The sequence below is a fragment of the Myotis nattereri genome (genome assembly GCF_964212035.1).
Source record: "Myotis nattereri genome assembly, chromosome: 3".
NCBI classification, from domain to species: Eukaryota; Metazoa; Chordata; class Mammalia; order Chiroptera; family Vespertilionidae; genus Myotis; species Myotis nattereri.
Genome location: NC_138077.1, coordinates 195,342,985 through 195,362,841, shown reverse-complemented (window position 1 = coordinate 195,362,841; position 19,857 = coordinate 195,342,985). Strand labels below are relative to the sequence as shown.

The 19,857-nt window shown below is 49.3% G+C and overlaps 1 protein-coding gene and 1 pseudogene across 4 annotated transcripts in view; one reads left to right on the top strand and one right to left on the bottom strand.

Annotated features, from left to right (window-relative positions):
• The first annotated feature begins 225 nt into the window (after positions 1–225).
• On the top strand, positions 226–514 carry LOC308516573 (small ubiquitin-related modifier 2-like; annotated as a pseudogene). The gene has a single exon. The product of its transcript is annotated as a small ubiquitin-related modifier 2-like (transcript).
• Positions 515–3,923: 3,409 nt separating this feature from the next.
• The window catches only part of PHC2 (polyhomeotic homolog 2), a 48,694-nt gene continuing 32,760 nt past the window's right edge, over positions 3,924–19,857 (bottom strand). For all 3 annotated transcript variants that reach the window (XM_081085558.1, XM_081085556.1, XM_081085557.1), the window contains 6 exons: positions 14,144–14,346; positions 12,036–12,165; positions 11,037–11,151; positions 9,851–9,992; positions 8,590–8,866; positions 3,924–5,331 (listed from right to left, as the gene is read on the bottom strand). In XM_081085558.1, coding sequence (XP_080941684.1) covers positions 5,177–5,331; positions 8,590–8,866; positions 9,851–9,992; positions 11,037–11,151; positions 12,036–12,165; positions 14,144–14,346 — 1,022 coding nt within the window. In that variant the 3' untranslated portion in view covers positions 3,924–5,176. The remainder of the gene's footprint in view (positions 5,332–8,589; positions 8,867–9,850; positions 9,993–11,036; positions 11,152–12,035; positions 12,166–14,143; positions 14,347–19,857) is intronic.

Sequence of the window (19,857 nt, the reverse complement as noted above, 5' to 3'; positions counted from 1 at the left end):
TTTTTAAACTCTGGACCGTAATCAGAGGTTGGAAAAATTTTGTGTACAGTGTAAACAGGAACAAAAGTATAGTGAAGGCTGCACCCTTCAAACGGCGATGGGGTGGGGCCTTCCACCCAAAGCAAAGCGGCAGCGCCCAGGCCGCTCCTGGTGCTGCTCACGTGCTCCTTCCGGGCGGGCCTGGTACCTCTTGGGAAACGGCAGCTGGAGACTCCGGCGCTCGCCATGGCCGACACAAAGCCCAAGGAAGGAGCCAAGACTGACAATAACGACCGTACGAATTTGAAGGTGGCGGGGCAGGGTGGTTCTGGGGTGCCGTTTAAGATTAAGAGGCACACACCACTTAGTAAACTAAAAAAAGCCTATTGTGAATGACAGGGTTTGTCAATGAGGCAGATCAGATTCCGACTTGACGGGCAGCCAGCCAATCAATGAAACAGACACACCTGCACAGGTGGACATGGAAGAGGAAGATACAGTCGATGTGTTCCAGCAGCAGACAGGTGTCTGCTGAAAAGGGAACCTGCTGTGTACTCCAGAACTCTTCCTCCAGACCAAGAAGACATTCTCAATTAGAAAACTGCAATTTGGTTTCAACACATCTGACTGCCACCGTATAGTTTTCTCCATTCTTTCATTTTCCCCTTCCCCATTCCTTTATTGTACATAAAGTAACTGATGTATGTGCACCAGCATTTGCATTTTTTTTAAACTAAATGGCCAATGGTTATGTTTTGATTTACATCAAATGGAGATGGGATGGGGAAAATACTGGATCTGTGAAAACACCCCCTTTCTCCATTAGTGGCATGCTCATGCAGCTCTTATCTTTATATTCTGGTAAGTTATTCTACTCTCACTGTTTAACAAAAAAGAACAACATAAAATTCGTGCATACCTTATTTGATTGAAGAATTTTAATGTTTTTCATTTATCATTGTAAAACCAAGGGCAATTTTATAACTTTTTTGTACATAGCTGTTACATGTAGGGCAATCTGTTTTTAAGCAGGGATAAATTACTCTAAAAAATGAATCCTAGTTTTCCTTTCAAGTGTCTTGTTGTTTAAATAAACTTGTTTAAAAAGAAAACACACAAAAAACAAAAAAACAGGAAACAGTGCCCCTATTTACTTAAGTCAGCTCCCTCAAATTCACCATGCCCTCTTGGGAACTTAGGTTTCTTTCTCCACCATGCACACCAAAACAAACTCAGGTGTGGCCTGGCTTTCACTATCTGCCAAGAAGGGGAATGTTGAGGTCCAGAGTGCAGACTTGCCCAGAGCCACCCAGGCCACAGCGTACCTGCCCACTTCCTGCAGCGGGAGGGGCAGGGCAGTGGGCGTCCCCGGGTGCCCTCTCCACTAGGCGCCCTCCCCAAGGTCCTTTATGCTCTCCCTCTTCCCCCTCAGCTCAGGGGCTATGCTGGCCCCTGGTCCTGCGAGCTATTCCCTAACTCCTGGAACCACCAGACTTTCCAGTCCTGGCTCCACCCTCTGGCCTATCAACTGTCGATTCGGTGCCAGACCACCACAATAAAGTGAATGCTGAAATAGAGTGAGCCATGGGAAGTTTTTGGCTTCCTAGTACATAGAAAAGCCATGTTTACACTATACTGTAGCCTTTTATTATTTTTTAAATATATTCTTTATTGATTTCAGAGAGAAAGGGAGAGGGAAAGATAGAAACATCAGTGATGAGAGGGAATCATTGATTGGCTGCCCCCTGCACGCCCCTACTGGGGATGGAGCCTGAAACCCCAGCATGTGTCCTGACCAGGAATCAACCCATGTCCTTCTGCTTCATGAGTCGAAGCTCACCCACTGAGCCACACCGGCCAGGCTACTGTAGCCTTTTAAGTAATAATAGCATTATGTCTAAAATAATGCACATAACTTAGTTTACAAAGACTTTATTGGTAAAAATGCTGGCCATTATCTGAGCCTTCAGCAAGCTGTAACCTTGTTGCTGGTGGAGGGTCTTGCCTCGATGTTGATGGTTGCTGACTGATCGGGGTGGTGGTTGCTGAAGGCTGGGGCGACTGGGGCAATTTCTTAAAATAAGACAATGAAGTTTGCCCTAGTTGACATTTCCCGTCACAAACAATTTCTTCTGTGATGCTGTTGGTAGCATTTTAACACAGAACTTAAAACTGGAAATCTCAGATCCTCTCAACCACTGCTGCTGCTGTCAATCAGTTCATGTGCTAATCTCATTCCAACAGTCTTCCCAGCATCTTCCCAGCAGCAGACAGAGACTCAGAGACCAGATGCTGTTGGAAAACGCTTGCTCGAGGCAAGGTTGCCAGAATCCTTTAATTTGTTGGAAAAAAAAAGCAGTATTTGTGAACTGCAATAAAGCGCAAAAATGCAAGGTAAGCCTGTAATCTGCTTTTCCTCTTCCGGGTAGTATTTATTTTATTTTTATTTTTTTAAATATATTTTTATAGATTTCAGAGAGAAAGGGAGAGGGAGAGAAACATCACTGATGAGAATCATGGATCGGCTGCCTCCTGCACGCCCCCTACTGGGGATCGAGCCCGCAACCCGGAATTGTGCCCTTGACTGGAATGGAACCTGGGACTTTTCAGTCCATAGGCCAACACTCTATCCACTGAGCCAAACTGGCTAGGACAGTACATATATTTTAAAAATTGGTTTTAGAGAGCGAGAGAAACATCGATTTGTTGTCCCATTTATTTTTTCATTCATTGGTTGCTGCTTGTAGGTGCCCTGACTGGAGATGGAACCCATTAGTGCAGTGGTTCTCAACTTTCTGGCCCTTTAAATACAGTTCCTCATGTTGTGACCCAACCATAAAATTATTTTCATTGCTACTTCATAACAGTAATGTTGCTACTGTTATGAATCATAATGTAAATATCTGATATGCAGAATGGTCTTAGGCGACCCCTGTGAAAGGGTCGACCGCCAAAGGGGTCGCGACCCACAGGTTGAGAACCACTGCATTAGTGTATCAGTATCAGGACGATGCTCTAACCAACTGAGCTACCAGCCAGGGCAGGAGTAGCTACATTTTAACAGGCTTTCCAGAGGTACTATCAAGATGAGGGTATTGGCTCTGTGTGGGCCTGACCTTTCAGGGCCCCCCCCCCCTTAGATTCTCTGATTCAGTAGGTTGGGCCCTCGGCCTAAATCCTATGTTTTAAACAAGTGGAAACACTGAAGGAAAACCCTAGAGAAGGTCAGGAGCAGGCCAGTTGCCCTCCCTTCCCCTGAGACAGGTGCAGCGAGATGTAAGCTCCGCGCAAGCAGGCACAGCAGTGTCCTGCTCCCCACCAAGGCCTCGTTGCCAGCACAAGGCCTGGCTCACAGAGGCACAGGTCAACACAGCCCATCCCACCACCCCCTCACATCCTGCTGGTCTGCACTCCCACCTTCATGCTCCTGCCTTCGGGTGAGCTGCCTGGGCCTGGATTGAGCTTTTTCTTTCATTCGAGGCTTAGATGTTACCTCCTGGGGGACGATGACTTTCTAATAATTTGCTATTCCAGCATCCAACAAATGCTCAGAACACGCTGAGTAAACCAGAGCCATTCCAAGGCTCTTCTGGACACTGAGCAGCGACCACTAAAGGTGTCTGCTAGAGGATGGGAGTCAGGGTTCTGCCTCGGGTGTCCCAGATATCCCCACTGGGGACTTGTCTCCCCAGGGGAATGGTGGGGACGGGGCTCAGAGCTAAAGGGGCTCTGGACCCTCCACTTCAAGGGACACCATGAGGAGACGGGGAATCTGCCACCCCTGTGAGGACTGGGGCTGAGGGTGCCCTCAGTGGCCCAGCCAGCGAAGTGCGGAGGAGATGCTCTCCCAACCAGGGACCCACCCCGCTCCTAGGGGTGAACTGGCACCACTCAAGACCTACACCTGTAGGGACAGGCATCCCCAGGAAAGAAAGGCATAGAAACAGATTTTACAGATTTATTTTTAAAAAACAAAAACAAATGGTTAAAAAAGTCCTTCATTTCCAACCCTGCCGGGGTGTGAGTGGGGAACAGAACAAGCTGAGGAAGGCAGCCACCTCTCCCGGGAGAGGCCCCCTGCCCCCGGGAGCTGCCGAGGACAGGGCACGTGGGAGGCAGACCTCGCCCCTCCTGCCCTGCCTCCTCCGCGGGCAGCCGATTGCTGCGAGCAGGTTCGCAAGGCCAAGTGTGGGAGCGGGAGGCCAGAGGCTGCCTTCTCCATGAGTGGTCACTCCAGCTCTTCTCTCCCTCCGAGGTTGTCTGGGCCTCACCACTGGGGTCCCCGGGCGGCGGGCAGGAGGCTCAGCCTGACCCAGCCCGCCCACCAGCACTGTGGCCGGCAGCTTCTTTAATGTTTGTGACAGCAGGGCAGTCGGGGGACTTCACAGTGTGGGGAAGGGACTTCAGAGGCCTCGTGGCCAGTCTGGAGAGGAGCATCTAACTCGCGTTCTGCTCCTGCCTCTGCACTGGGCCGCCCTTCGTGTCTCTTCCCCGTCCTGAGGCCGAGTGGATCCGGGACAAAGCACTACGCGGCTGTTTGCTACAAAACACCTGGAGAGGCCAGAGGGCGGCTCTTGGCCTCTCTGTCAGTCCAGGCTCCCACACAGTCACACAGTCACACACACAGCGTTTAAGGCGTCTGTGCCAGCAGGCATGGCAAACTGGGCCCAGCTTCTCTCTCTCCACCTGCCGAGGGTGAAGGGGGGGAACACCTGGCTGCTTCAGAAACAAGCTGAAGGGGGAGAAGCTGGCGTCGGGAGCGTTAGCCAGGCCTGGAGAAGGAAGTGGGAGGAAGGCAGGAAGGGCTTTCAAGGCCTCCATCCAGGCCTGATGGCTGCCCTTGGAAGTAACCCAACTCAGGTTGGGAGCCCTGACCATATACCCCCTGGAAAATGGGGGACAAAGAGGGGAAGAGAGCGGGGCTAGAGTGTTGGGACTTTGGAGGAAGCCAGTGCTATCAGTATTTACAAGCATAAAGCCCCATCTTCTGCGCCACCTACCTCTCAGCCCCTCCCACAGAAAGAAAGGCCCCTGAGAGCCACTGGGAGGTGCCAACACCTCCCCACCAGCTATGCCCCACAGGGAGAGCCCCTGCCCTCCGCCTGGCCCCATGTCTGGGCCCCTCAGGAATGTCTGTCTGGCTCTGCTCAGCTGGGTGGAGGCGTCCTGGGCCAGAACCGTGGCTGCCCGGCCAGCCCTACGAGTCCTTGAGCATGTTGATGCGAGCGTAGATCTTCAGGGCGGGCCCCAGTTTGATGTTCATAGCACTCATCAGATGGTCCTCCTTGAGCAGCAGCAGGGCCTGCCCGTCGATTTCTTGGGCACGGAATTCCTCTGCTATCTCCTGGCAGCCTGACAGGGACACCACCAAAGACTGTCAATCAGAGCCCCCCAAATTCACTCTGGCAGTCCCTGCACTGCACACACATTTCAATTAGTCCTCATAATCACGTCCTTATTTTATAGGTTGAAAGGCTAAGTGACTTGCCTAAGGCAGCCGGATTCCAGGATGGCCCCAGAAGTCACCTCCTTAGTCTCCATGGAGTGGTTCAGAGCCCCCCTCAGTGAACTGGCTGGCCTGGGCGACCAGTAAGGTGTTGCGGGAGTGAAGGCATGTGATTAGATCATGAGGCTAGATCACAAAGGGCCCAGCGGAATCCACCTTGCTCTTTTGGATAATTTAGAGTAAGCTAGCTACCATGTTGTAAGGACACTCAAGCAGTCCTCTGGAGGCCACATGGAGGGGAACTGAGCCTCCTGCCCATAGCCAGCCCTCCATGCCATGTGAAGGAGGCACCGGGAAGTGAATCCTCCGGCCCCAAACCTCAGACACCTGCAGCTCTGGCTGATGTCTTCACCGAGACCTTGTAAGAGACCCCGTCCAGAACTGCCAGCTAAGCCACTCCATTTCCTGACCCACAGAAACCTTCCGATAATCACTCTTTTAAGCCACCAAGTTTTGGGGTAACCTGTTTCACAATAAAAATAATGCAGATTTTGGTACTTAGCAGAGGGCTGCTGCCATAACAAACCCCTAAAAATGTGGGTTTGATCTTGGGAGCGCCAGTGGGTGGGAGCTGGGAGGACTGAGAGTGTTAGTGAATGGCTAAGGCGCTTTCCCAAGACTGGACGCCTGATGGCCTTTGAGAAACTCCTTGGGAGTCTTAAAGGAAAGTGAGCAAACTTACTGGAAACTGGAAGAAACGGATCCTTGCTATGAATTAGAAAATGCAGCCACAGGTAAGTTTAATGTGCCCAATGAACTGAGCGGGTCAGCTAACATTTTTAGGCAGAATTTTGAAGGTGTTGCCTGGCTTCTTTTTTTTTAATGTATATATTTTTATTGATATCATTGATTGGTTGCCTCCTGCATGCCCCACACTGGGGATCAATCCTGCAACCCGGGCATGTGCCCTGACCAGGAATTGAATTGTGACTCCAATTGGTTGGCATTAAACCACTGAGCCACACCAGCCAGGCTGCCTGGCTTACTGCTGCTTAAAACAAAAGGAGAGGAGAGAGATAAGGTAAAGGAAAACTGTTAAAACATAAAGGAGCCAGGATTTGCTGGTTTTGAAAATCTCTAGCTTCTCTACATGGTAAATGATGCTAAAATTAAGAAATGGTTTCTAGGCAAAGATCAAATACAAGGCACAGTGTTCAAGAAAAGATGGTCTACAGATGAAACTGAGGCTGTGACTTAAATCTTTTAAGGCCTCAGAAAGATCTAAGATGCTGCCTCGAGCACAATTCAATAAAAAAACTCTTGAAGGATGTTATGGGAGTGCCTCACAGATCCTCTCCATGCATCAGCAGGGCTTCTATGACCATTCACTGTCCCTCAGCTTCAGAAGAAGCCCAATGCAGAGAGAGTTCATCTTGAAGACTTCCGTGGGTATGGTTTTTGTCTTATGAAGTGAGCCCCCAACAAGATACATGGGGGGCCAACAAATATTTTAAGAGAATCATATTGGCAGAGTGCTGCTCACTTAAACTGAAAGGGTCAGAGGTAATACAACCTGAAAAGCACCAGGAAACAGGCTAAGAAATCTGAGGCTAGCTTTCAGAGGAGAGGAAGAATGACTCAGAGAGTGGAACCAAGAGTTAGTTACAGAGAATCACTCCCAGGCTGAGTCCTAGTGAAGGAAATGCCATGTGCCCCGCTAGGGTTAGGAACTGCTGCGGCAGTTTCCCCCCTTTTAAATGACACGTCTACAGTAGTTATCCTATGCCTATCTCACCCACCATATTTTGAATTTGTGAAGGAAAACGGATAACCTGTCTCTAGTCCTCACGTCTTAAAGTTGAGAGGAATTATTTATTGGAAGAGCAGGCTCATTCGTGCCTGGTCCTGAGTTAGATGACGAGATCCTGGGTTTCAAACTGCTGCTGCAATGGAAGGAGCCTCAGGAGAGCCCAGTAGGGCTGAGAGCGTTTCTACATGAGGGGCTGTGAGCCTCCAAAGAGCTCCCAACAACCCTTGCCTCCCTCTCATGTCCTCCTGAGTCCCTCACAAAACAACAGGGTTTACCTGGGAGACCAGGAAGATGCTGTGAGACCGACAGCACTGTGTGTGGTGCCTGAGCCCAGATCGTAAAGGGCACAGTGGCTTCCACCTTGCTCTCCTGGAGCAACGCCGGTGGCAAATACTGGCTGCCACGTCAAGAGAAGACTCAAGTGTGAGTGCTCTGAAGAGCCCATGTGGAGAAACGGCCTCCTGCCAACAGCCACACCCGAGTTGGGAATCATGTGAGTGAGGCCCCAACAAGCCTTCAGAGGACCTTAGCCTTGACCTGTCGACATCTTCATCAAAATCTCAAAAGGGACCCTGCGGCAGAACTGCCCACAGTAGCTGTGATAACTACCACACTGGGTTAACTGGCAGAGCCGGGGTCTGTCTGACTCAGAAGTCTGTGCTCTTGGCAACTACACCCACTCCAGGCCCTGAGTGTCAGGCCTGTGGCTGCTGTCAGTGCCTGACCTGGTCACTGGCTGGGTGCACCTGGCAGGAAGGCAGTAGAAGAGCGTTGGTGTGAGGTTTGCCTTTCAGGGCTCATCTCTGGATGCTAGCCCTCAGAACCACTTGTGCTCCACCACACAGGCTTCTGTGGAGTTCCCAGCTGCATCCTGCACTTCCCTGTCTTCATGCCTCACGCTGCTGCCTCATGCATCACTTCACCTGGCAAGGGCCTACCTGTCCACTGTCATTCAGTTTAAATTTTTTGAACGGCATGTCTACAGCCGTTACCCTATACCTGTTGCTGATGTTCCTGGCAGATTTCCTACACTCCCACCTGTCACTCTTCCCAACCTGCACAGGACACAGGGTTCATTACATTATCACCTCTGTGTTTCACACACACACATATATTCACACACGTAAATATATCCAGTAACTATATCCAATTATAGCTTTAAAATGTTAGTTTGTGTTCTGTGCTAGAATGGAAGCTCTAGCTATGAAACCTCATCACCATCATCTTTGTACCCAGTTCATGAACCTGAGTCATTTACTGAGCTGCCTAATCTTTCCTGGTGGCAGAGGTGAGGCCTCTCACTCCCTCTCATCTCTCGCCTTCCATGCAGGTGTGGAACCTCCAAGGGCCTCACCTGGCAGAGAGCGGATGAACTCGTAGACATCTTCTACATTCCATTTGGTGGGCTCACTTGGCAGGAAGTGGTGTCCCATGCCCACCAGGTCCCGCATGTGCATGTCAGGGAGATCCAGGTCGCGTTGGCCTTGTCGCCGGCGGGAGGTGGATGAGCTGGCTGAGATGGGTGACAGGGGTTCCTCGTAGCTTGAGTTATCTGAGCAACGGCTGGAGTCTTCCTGGCTATGTGTTAGCTGCAATGCAGCAGTAACCGAAAGGGGTACAGAGCCTGTTGGCTGGGAGAGAGAAAGTTTCTTCAGAATGGGGACTAAACCATCTCTAGTACAGTGATGGGCAAAGGCAGGTGCATTTCCCTCCTCTACTTGGTCTACGACTACCTATCTCTGAGTTCCAAAAAGTACCTTCTGTGCTGTCCCTCTCTGGCCCTATGGAGTCAGTGCTGGAGTATGTGCCACACTTGAGGCTATGGATGAAGGCAAACCGGGAGGGATGATGTTGGGGCAAAGTCACTGAAAACGGAGTCACCTCATAGGCACCCATGGATCTACATCAAGCATGTCAAACTCACGGCCCATGGGCCGCATGCAGCCCACAATGAGTATTTTTGTAGCCCAGCCAGTATAATGGTATGTAAGAAACATTTTAATAAAAATTTTGTAACTTAATTTTTACAATATACTGTTATACATAATTAGTAATAACAAACTACAACATTCGACAATGACTGATTACTATAATCGTGTTCATTTCCCTTATGCGCCTTATGCACAGGCACACCATTTCTCTCCACTAACACTAGCAGCGAATATTTTAGCAGCTGACTGCCATGTCATTAGTCTTGTACTGACTTGTTTGGTGTGCGCAACAGGAAATATTTCGCTTTCAGAGAACAAGAAAATAGGTTTATTTGCGTTATGCTTATTGATTTGTGCAGTTAGTATCTGGTAAGTTAATGTCCAAGAAAAAATATAAATTTTTATTAAAATGTTCTATTACTTTATGTTAACGATTACTCATTTATTTCAGCCCTTTGTATTCAGCATATCTTTAATCGAAATAAACCTACGTTTCTATGAAAATTGAAGCTTTTGTTTTTTTTTGCGGCCCACATAAACTTACACCTTGTTTATTTGAGTTTGACATGCTTGAACTACATGAAGGGACATGGGGAAGGCTTGATCTGACAGAGCATGCTGATGTGGGCAGAAAAGGCATGGGGACAGTGAGGATGGAGCTTCAGGCTCTGCCAGCCCTCTCACCTGCTTCTTGGTATCCTTGGTAAGAGTTGGCAGACTGGCTTTGCTGGCCCGACGGCGGTTGTGGGTCGTGGCTCCTGCCTTCTGCAACTTGCTCCGGTCTGAGTGGAAAAGCCCCACTCGTTTGGTGCATCCCACATTGTACCTGCCAGAGTCAGGGGAACACAGGAAGTCAGCAGTCATAGGGTGCACAGGCCTCGGGCAGAAGAAGAGCAGCCAAGCTATGTGGCAAACCTGTGTCCATCCATTCATTCATTCTAATCCTAAATCCGTCACTTGACATAACTTGGATCCTGGTGATAACTCATTGCAGACACACTCTGCTGCAAATACTACCTGTGCTAAGAAACTCCTGTCCACGGTCCTGCTGGAGAGCAGCTTGGTGAGGCTTCACTGAAGTGCCCTGATCCCCTCCAGCACAGCCTGCGGGGATGAGGGCTGAGGAAGCCTTACTCTAGTTGGCCTGCAGAACATGGGTGCCTGGGGCCTAGAGTTCTTCTCTTTGGGGGGCTCAGGGCTTCTAGGGCAGCCGCCTTGTCCACTTTGGTACAAAGACCACAGAGGGTTGTGGAGTCAGACGATCTAAACCCCCCAGCTCTGTGACTTCAGGCACAATTATTTATCATTCATGCCTCAGTTCCCAAACTGTGTGTAAAGAAGACAATAGCAACACCGGCCTCAGAGTTGTCTTGAAGGTTGGATGACACAATGAATACCCACTGCCCTGCACAAATAGGCTCTCATCCTATACGGCTGGTTTTTACTAGGATCATTAGTTTCCTAAGCTGGTGGAAGCTCATGAGGAACTGTCACTAGTGCAGCGCTCAGGGCAAAGCTCCAAGGGGAGGGCTTGCCATAAGGAGATGGGCAGGAAAAGAGGCTGGGCCAAGGGGACCCAGGAGGCAGCCACACTGAAGCCCTGCTTCCTTCTGTGCCTCCTCCCTCCATTCTGGGCTGCTCTCTCTCATCTGCTGGTGGGGGTTCTCTGGGGGAATTAGTGACGCGGTGCTGCTTCCAGGCAGGCACAGGAAATGGGGAGCTGGTAAGCCACCCCCCGCCCCCGCCCCGGCCTCTTGGGATGGACTATTACTGAAGGGAGGTGGGACACAGGAGCAGGATCAAAGGCACAGTCCTGGGGGAGGGCAGGGGCTGGGCACAGCACAGGGGGTGGGGGGGCCAAGCCACTCACCTTTTTGCACAGGCCATGGAACAGAAGCGCTTGGAACGCTTGAACTTGTAGGCAAAGTCCACCCGGCCACAGAGCTCACACTTGAGTTTGAGGGGAGTCCCCTCCTCTTTGGATTCTGAAATGTATGAAAATTGATAAGTATGGAGAACGAGCAATTGTCAACAGCCCCATCACAGGGCCTCCCTACTGTCTGCCTGCTCATGTTCTCACAGCTGTGACACACACAGCTGCCTAGCTTGGGGAATGCTGAGCCTTCTCTGTCACTGTTTGGAAGAGCTGTTTCCCTCCCTGGAAAGTTCTCAAAGGGATCTGAGAATGCCCCTGTGACACTGACCATTCTCTTGTCTAAGTGCTATGAGCCCGAGGCGCCCACAGGTGAAGATGTAGCAGCACCCCTCCTGATCCTGGGAGAGAGGAGCTCAAAGGGAGCACTCTGGGTGCTGCCACAACTGACCTGAGCTGGGTGGAAGCTCATGAAGGAGCAGCTGTCCTTCCCCACCCACCTCAATCTGTCTAGTTGGCTGCTAACCTGGGTAACAGAATCCAGTTCTGTAACCTACGCAGGCCCCTCCTTCCATTTATCAGTGGCTCAAGTGACGAGTGCAGTCCCTGTCTGGCCGCCACTGAGCCTCCGAGCTGGGCCGTGCTGAGTGCAGGCTCCCGAGGCGGTGGAGGAAGGGCATGGGTGGCCCGCTGCTCCTCAAGCCCTACCACTCTCCAGTGACTCACACGGGAGAAGAGCCTTAGAGTCCTGTGGTTGGCTGGAGGGCAGGCAGGGCAGAAACAGTTCCCCAAGGGCAGGGACTTCTGTCCCTGCTTCTTAGGAGCTGGGAAGGCACTGGAGGAAATGATCAGTAAGCCGGCATGTTCACACACGCCCTGGCTCCGAGTTCCTCCATGGATACCAAGAAAGGAAGTGGGGAAGGCCTGCTTTTCCAGACTTGCCTACTTCCTATGTGGCTACACACACCCTCAGCGTTCCGGGTGTGAGACGCTTACCTTGCAGATAGGGCTCCTCCATCTCGGAGTCAGTGGTGGTGGTGTGGTCCTGCTGTGGAAGTTTCTCAGGCAAAAACCCCTGTGCATACTTCTTTTTGAGATTCCCCACCAGCAGGGACGAGCGTCCCACCTAGAGGACATGGTGACACGGAGGCCATGAGGGTTAGCTGGGAAATGCTTCCTTATCCAGCCTCACCAAAATTACACGTATAAAGCATCCAGGCATAGATGCCAGCCCCTATATCATCATCCAAGTAAGCCCTGTAAAAGGCCTATTTCGCTGTTAGCTCATGAGGCAGGATGCTACTGGAGACTGAAGGGATGGCTTCAATCCAGCACCAATGGATGCCTCGGGAGGTTAGGAAAATATCTGCCCTTCCCAGTGTCTAAGGGGCAGAGATGAGGCAGAGATTGGAGTTTCCCACACTGCCAGCAGTGTTCACATGCCACCAGGCAGGAACACAGCCAAGGCTATGTGTGTGTGTGAGTGTGTGTGTGTGTGTGTGTGTGTGTGTGTGTGTGTGTCTCAACAACCATTTTAAAATTTCTTACTGTTCTCTATCTTACCACTGCCCTACCCAAGGCAGACGTACACACAGCCATGGAAGGCAGTAGGAAAAAAATGGACTCTGGGCTAAGAGCAAAAATGCCCTCTATGGTTGCAAGGATCCCAGATTGGCTAATTCATTCTTTTGGTTCTCCCTTAGCTGCCTTTGTTCAGGCAGCCCCGTGGCCAGATCGCTAGAGCAATACTGGGGTGTTACTGAATCTGCATCACCCTGAGAGATCGGCTGGTTTCTGGTGTTGCTCCAGGAGGCCCAGGGGAAGACCTAGTCTACTGAGGGAAGGGATGTCATAGGCCTAGAGCTCCTCAGAACTAAGGTGCGCCATGTGGATTTCTTTGCCACAGGCCTTGAACGACCTCCAGAGGAAAAGAGGACAAGAACCTACGCGTCCTCCGGCATTTCAGAAGGGCAGGCCATCCTTCTCAGTTAATCAAGCATAGTTTTTTGCTGACTATTCAAATCACTGATGGATCCAGAGAACGAGCAGGAGGCAGATGGCATCCCGTGAGGATCGTATGTCTCTAACAGATACTTTTATCACAGGAGGGGCTACGTGCACTGGCTCTAGGCTCCTCCCACCCACACAGCAGTACCACCTGTCCTCACCAGTCTGCACTGAGCAGAATTAGCTTTGGCTGCTTTGTTCTAGTAAGCCATTTTCTTGATTCTTTTATATTTCCCTTTGGTCTTATGCTTTAACTAGAGCCCCGGTGCACAAAATTCATGCCCTTGGGGGGTCCCTCAGCCCGGCCTGTGCCCTCTTGGCAGTCGGACATCCTTAGTGCTGTTGCAGAGGCAGGAGAGGCTCCCACCACCGCCACTGCACTCACCAGCTGTGAGCCCAGCTTCTGGCTGAGGGGCACTCCACCTGTGGGAGCACACTGACCACCAGGGGGCAGCTCCTGCGTTGAGCATCTTCCCCCTGGTGGTCAGTGCTCGTCATAGCAACCATCCCACAGTTCTGTCAATTTGCATATTAGCCTTTTATTATATAGGAAGATTGGAGACACTTGGCTGTGCCCTTTCTGAAGTGCCCTCACTTTCATTCACTCCCCTTTAGAGGCTCTGTCCCCAGCCACAACCCTATTCTCTTCGTTTCAAATGCATCTGGAGACTTCTCTTCTGTACAGGTTCCTTTTGTTCTCTGACTGGCCAGTTTTGCCATGCAGAGGTTTTAATATTCAAAACTGAATGAGGTTTCATTTCTCAAAGTCCACCAAACATGCCAAGGAGAACTCCCTTTCAACCAAGGGGGTCACATATCACCAGGCAGGACACAGCGGAGTCTATGTTGGGAACTTCTAAACAAGGCGTCTTGCCAATTATTCCTAATCACTGACCCCCTGTGGACCTCAGGACACTGCTCAATCCTAGAAAGAAAATAGTTCTGACATTCCTTTGGGGAAAATTAGCAGGGAAAGAACAACTATTTCACATTTTTGGAAATTTTACATGGAAACATAAAATATTCTAATACACATCCAAATTATACTTAAAAAAAAGAAAAGAAAGAAAAAAGAGGGGAAAAGAAGTAGTCCGTACCGGGAAAGGCTCCGCCCCCTCCTGGATCACAAACCCTTCGATAACATGCGTCAGGATTTGGGGTTTCACAATGGCCTGTGGTGGTTTATTCTCACCATTCTGGGGGGCAGTGCCGGCGATGCTGGAGGCAGAATTTCCGTTCCCTGAGGTCATGCCGGGGCTGCTGAGGTCGGTCAGTGCATGAACAATGCCCTGCCCTGTCTCTGTACAGGGAAAGTAGGGAAACACAAGCAGGGGAGGTCAGAACCTGGTCCAGCCAGAAGGAGCACAGGGGTTCAACACGAGCCTGGTACCTTCGGTGGAGCCAAGCGACAATGCAAACCAAGCAGTCCCCTCCTTCAACCACCTATCTGATGTGGTGTCAAGGGACACCACCAGGTGTGACTCCAATCAGTTGTGCAGCAATGCAACTAATCAGCTGGCAGTGTTTTGTAGACTTCCAACTGTGTTAACAATTCAACTAGGTGAGCAGACAAGAATCTTGCCTTTGAGGTGTTAGGAACTTGGTCAATATTGATATGGACAAATAAAGTAACATTCAGTTCAAGGGAGAAAATATATTCAAACTGGTATCAGAAACCAGACTGAGAAGCTGAACTAGACAGAGGGCTAGGGGTATAATAGGGTTTGGGAGAAAGAGTTCAAGTGAACCTTCTATGAGGTTCCTTGGAAAAGGGTTAGATTGAAAGTGTCCTGTGAAATGTCAGAGTACTGAATTCCAGAAATCAATGCAAAGGGAATTTGGGGAGCTGAACCCCAAGTAAACACAGTAACATAGATCTGACTGTCCAGAGCCTGGGACTCAGGTCACTGCATTAAGATACACTGCTCCATTCTCCCCGCAGGAGGCTGCGAGGCCGAGCGGAGGCCTTCCGTGCTGCTTCTGCTGGTCCTGTGCTCAGTCAAACCTCTTGCCCGTTGTCAGCCCCATATCCGATCTGATGCTCAGCCAACCACAGACTCCTTCCCTCTGTCCCTCTGTGGACAACTTTTCCTGAGTTATCCTCTCCTGGACCCCCTGGCCTTGCTCTGAAAGACCTAACAGAGTGCTCCAAAAGTGTGACGGGTATCCATACAGAACCACACCGCAATGGCCGCCTCTTCTCCACTTCCAACAGCACCTCTCAGGAGTCGTTTAGAGGTGCAAGCCTTCGTCACCTCACTTGTGAAACTCTACCCCCCTTCTCAGAGTCATTCTCTACCACCACCAGCTGCCCAGGAGGCCTGAGGTTGCCTTTAACCTGGAACTTCCTAAGAAAGGAGGGCAAAGAAAAAAAAAGCTTTTTTTTTTTTTTTTTTTTACTGCAACAGCCTATTAAGTATAAACCAGTGTGTATTTGTGTGTTACTTTAAAAACAATTTCAATAAATTTATTAGCTAAGCCATGTCTGCACAAAACTTTCCATGAAGATGCTCTTATTTCATGTTAAAGATCTCCAATCCGCCCTAACTGGTTTGGCTCAGTGGGTAGAGCATCGGCCTGTGGACTCAAGGGTCCCAGGTTCGATTCCGGTCAAGGGCATGTACCTTGGTTGTAGGCACATACCCAGTAGGTAGTGTGCAGGAGGCAGCTGATCGATGTTTCTCACTCATCGATGTTTCTAACTCTCTATCCCTCTCCCTTCCTCTCTGTAAAAAATCAATAAAATATATTTTTTTAAAAAGATCTCAAATCCTACGATGGAACAGGGTCTAATTATGCAGCATAGAGAAATCAAAAGAAACTCATTTTAGAAAAGCTTTATAACTGGCTCATTTCTTACTAGTAGCCCCAATGCTCAAATAAGCCAGGATAAATCTTTTTTGATGAAAAAGAGTTGGTGGCTACGACACATGCTCCAGTACTCAGACCTGCCTAATTCAACTCTAATAAACTTCACTGCTGAGCAGGAGTCATCCAAGAGGTGTAATTGATGGCCTTTGAAAAATTTCTTCTTGGTTGTGAGAATTATTTAAAGCTTTGGCTCTTTTTGTAAAGATAGGAACTTTCCCCTCTTTTGAAATCTTTCTAATGTGAAAGGCATTTGGGAACTGAAAAAACAAAAAAACAAAAACACTTTCACAAACTATGAATAACTAGGTGGACTGAGTTAATTACATAATCAAGTTACTTTTTTCTGCGCTTAAATTTTAAATATTTAACTCTGCATTGACATAACTACATTTCCTCTGCTTTAAAAATGTTTTCAAAATTCAAATTGAGTATATATTTTATTTAAAATGATGAATAGATAATTAGAAAGCTTACTGTGTAAGTTAAAATTTTATTTTTAGATGATGGCTATTTCTTCCTTATTAGAGCCTCGTAAAAGATTCTCTGGTTACTCTTATGAACCATAGATTACAGAATCAAGATGAGAAATTCTGGGCATCCTCTCACCACTGCTTACACCTGCTCTGTCATACCCCCACCCAGAGATTTCCTGGCATTTGTTTAAATATCTTTTGTGACAAAGGAGCTCACTATCTCTGAAGTAGTTTGTTCCCACCTTGGGCAGTTCAATGAAAAGTTCTTCCTTATAATGAGCCCCAAATCTATCTGCTGTTAATTTCTGCCCACTTATCCTGGCTGTGTTCCTGAAGACCACACAGAACAAGGCTAATCCTGTTTGTGTAATGGGCAGAAACACGGGCTGGGACCTGTCTTAGAGGCTGGTCTCTCTGTCACTGAAGTGTCAGTGCCAAGTCCTCACTGTTCCTTGAGCCTCAGTTTCACTGGCGTAAGATAAGGACAATAACAATACTTACCTCACTGTGTCGCTGTGAGGACTAAATGAGATAATGAGTCAACAGCAGTGTAGTGCTAGCACACTAGGAAATGCTCAGGTGGCATGAAGAATGCCACTCATGACCCCAGAATACTTCTCTCCTCCAGGCCCAACTCCCTCTGCTCTTCCAACTGTTTCTTGTATATAAAAGGGATTCAAGTTCATCATCATCCTAGGTCTTCTTGGCCTGCATCTTTTAAAGTCTACCCAGTTACTGCAAACGTATCAATGTATTGGTAAGAGATCAGGTTGATAAGATTTTTGTTATATTAAGAGAACAGGCGGAGGGAAATTAGTGACTTCCGTGTTTTAGTTTATAATTCCTTTAGTTTATGAATCCATTCTTCCCTGAATTCTGGGATCACTCCTACCCCCTGCTCTTTTCAATGCTACTCACCACCAAAAAGCCTCTGATCCTTGTCTCCTTTCATGGGATCTATCTTTGCTGGACTCCTCCCCTTTCCCCTCATCCCTTCCCTCCTGCCTCTCAGATCTGTGCCTATTAATATACACTGTAAGGCGGGACAACTCTTTTGAGGTCAGATTCTTCCCTCACGCCAAATACAGTGGTGAGAGATACCTTCACCAGCTCAGAGGCAAGAGAGCCAACAAACGGAGAAACCCTTTCACCATAACATTAGAAACTATCACTCCCGTTATCACTGGGGCGGGTTACAGGAGAGACAGAATCCAAGGGACAGAAGAGCATGTTTTCTGAAGGCACAGGTTTGCAGACACTGTTTCGCTTCACATCCATCTCGTAGCAAATACCTCATCTGCTTTAGTAACAAAGGAGTTTGGGCTATTTGTGGAATGACAAAACACAATCTCACCCCCGCCAGGCTCAGCACACTGCGATTAATTTAATCTGCTTCCCCGCTCTCCCAGACTGCTCTGCGGCCTGCTTGGGGAAAAGCAGCTTAATAGGGAAACTTGCAGAAACCTGCCCTGCTGGCCCGGAGGCCAGATAAAAGACCGAGACAAAGCAACACCCTACCGTTTGGAATTTGTCCTTTCTCAATTCTCTGGATCAGTCCTAGGCTGCAAGGGATGCCTGGGATTCCCAGGGGTCTCAAATACCTTTGTACAGAGTTAGGCACCTGAAATCTGAAAGGGGAAGGCCAGGACACCATGCGTCTAGGAGGCTGTGGGAGTAAAGCCAAGCTTCTGTGGCGCTGGCGCTGGGGGAAGGTAGAATCTAGCCCTTAATTGAAGCTGACCGTAAGGGCCAAGTATTCAGACCAGAATGAACAGAACAGTATGTCTGGGGCAGTCGTTACATAATGTCTCAACCTTTCGGGTGGCTCTCAATTCTGGTCTCACTCAGGCTCTGGCAGAAATAGCCCTAATAGGGACGGGATAATGTGGGAAGGACCACAATGGCCTTGTCTGTGAAATGATCTGCTTCGGGGTTGGTCCCCTTCACTAGGCAGAGCACGTTTCTTTAGGCAGGGGCTATATCTTAGTCACCTCTGTATCTCCAGGGGCTAATGCAATGTCCACTATATGACAGACCCTTAATGTCTGTTAAACTGGAATATATGAAACCATGGTTTCAACAGGTCTCCCTAGTCTCAAAATAAGCAACTTGCCAGCGAGCAACTGGCATTTGTAAAATTACTTCCGAGGCTATAATGGTTTCAGAGCAGCTAGGCTGGTGCCTGTCAATAAGAGTGGCATTTCTGGGTACCTGGCTATAAAGAAGCCTAAGAGCTATTCCTTGGTCCACTTCTTCCTGTTAAGGCAGGGAAACATTTACGCCAGCTCCAGGCACTTGGAAAGGCACAATGACCTCTAGAGGCAAAGGCCAGGAGTTGCCTGTGGAAATGGGCAGGCCCGAAGGACCACTGGTAGATGTCCAGAGAGGCTGAGCTCTCCTGCCCTCTGCAGAGAGAGGTCATGCTTGGCCCCAGCTATGCAAAACCTGGACCACTTCAGAACCAGTTCTGATGTTGTTTACATGCACAGATAAGACATCATCATCATCAGTTATACTGGAATACATTTAGTACTAATATTTACTGTGGCTATCTCAGATGGCCTGGCTGCTCATTCTATTTGCCGTGAAGACCTGACTCCAGAGGAAATGGGGGGCAAGCACAGCTTCTCCTTCCACCCCCTCAGCTGGACCAACACGCTCCCTCCTTTCTCTAGACAACAGGAGAGAGTATTTTACTCAGCAAGGCTTCTAACTAGCCTTGCTTGGCTATAGCAGGAGTAAGCCAGAGCTAATGGAGTTAAAAGACTTCAAGGAAGCAGAGTAGGTGATAACGGGTCATTTGCCTGCAGCAAATTCTGCTGGGCAAATGGGAAAACAAGGCCACCTGTACCACACAGCGCTTCTTCTCCAGGCCCCTTCCTGGCTCTAGAGTCCTGCTCACTGTGCCCAGCTTAGCAGGCCAGACACGAGGCCTGGAGGGTGACAGCAGGATTCCTGGAGGACTGCCCTCTGGGGAGAGCCTGAGTGGAGCACCTGCAAAGGGACCCCAGGGCAACCACACCCCCGGGGCAGAGAGCAGCTGATGCAGTGCCTGGTCTGAGCAGAGGGCAGAGCCACAGCGCAGGAAGCCCAGGGTGCAGGGCACAGTCCTTGTGGAGAGGTCTGTGGGCCACCCGTTAGGATTTTAGCTTTATTTGGGCCCCTAAAAAAATTAGTGTCACTGCAGGTGAGGGAGGTAAGCTATTTCATAAGCACCAATCTGTTGGGGTTCCTTTCTCCCTCCCCAGGCCCCCCCCCCCAGGGGAAGGGTAGGAAAATGAAGTGGGGGGGTAGTATGAGGGGAAGAGGGAGGGAGGAGTGGGGCTCTACCCTGGGATCCTGACAGAGCCCATCAATTAAAGAGATTGATTTGGTTAACAATCTTCTTTAAAATGCAAATATACACCTGCGGTCATTCACACCTCACTGTGAACCACTTAGATAAGCAGATAGCTTTCTTCCCAGAG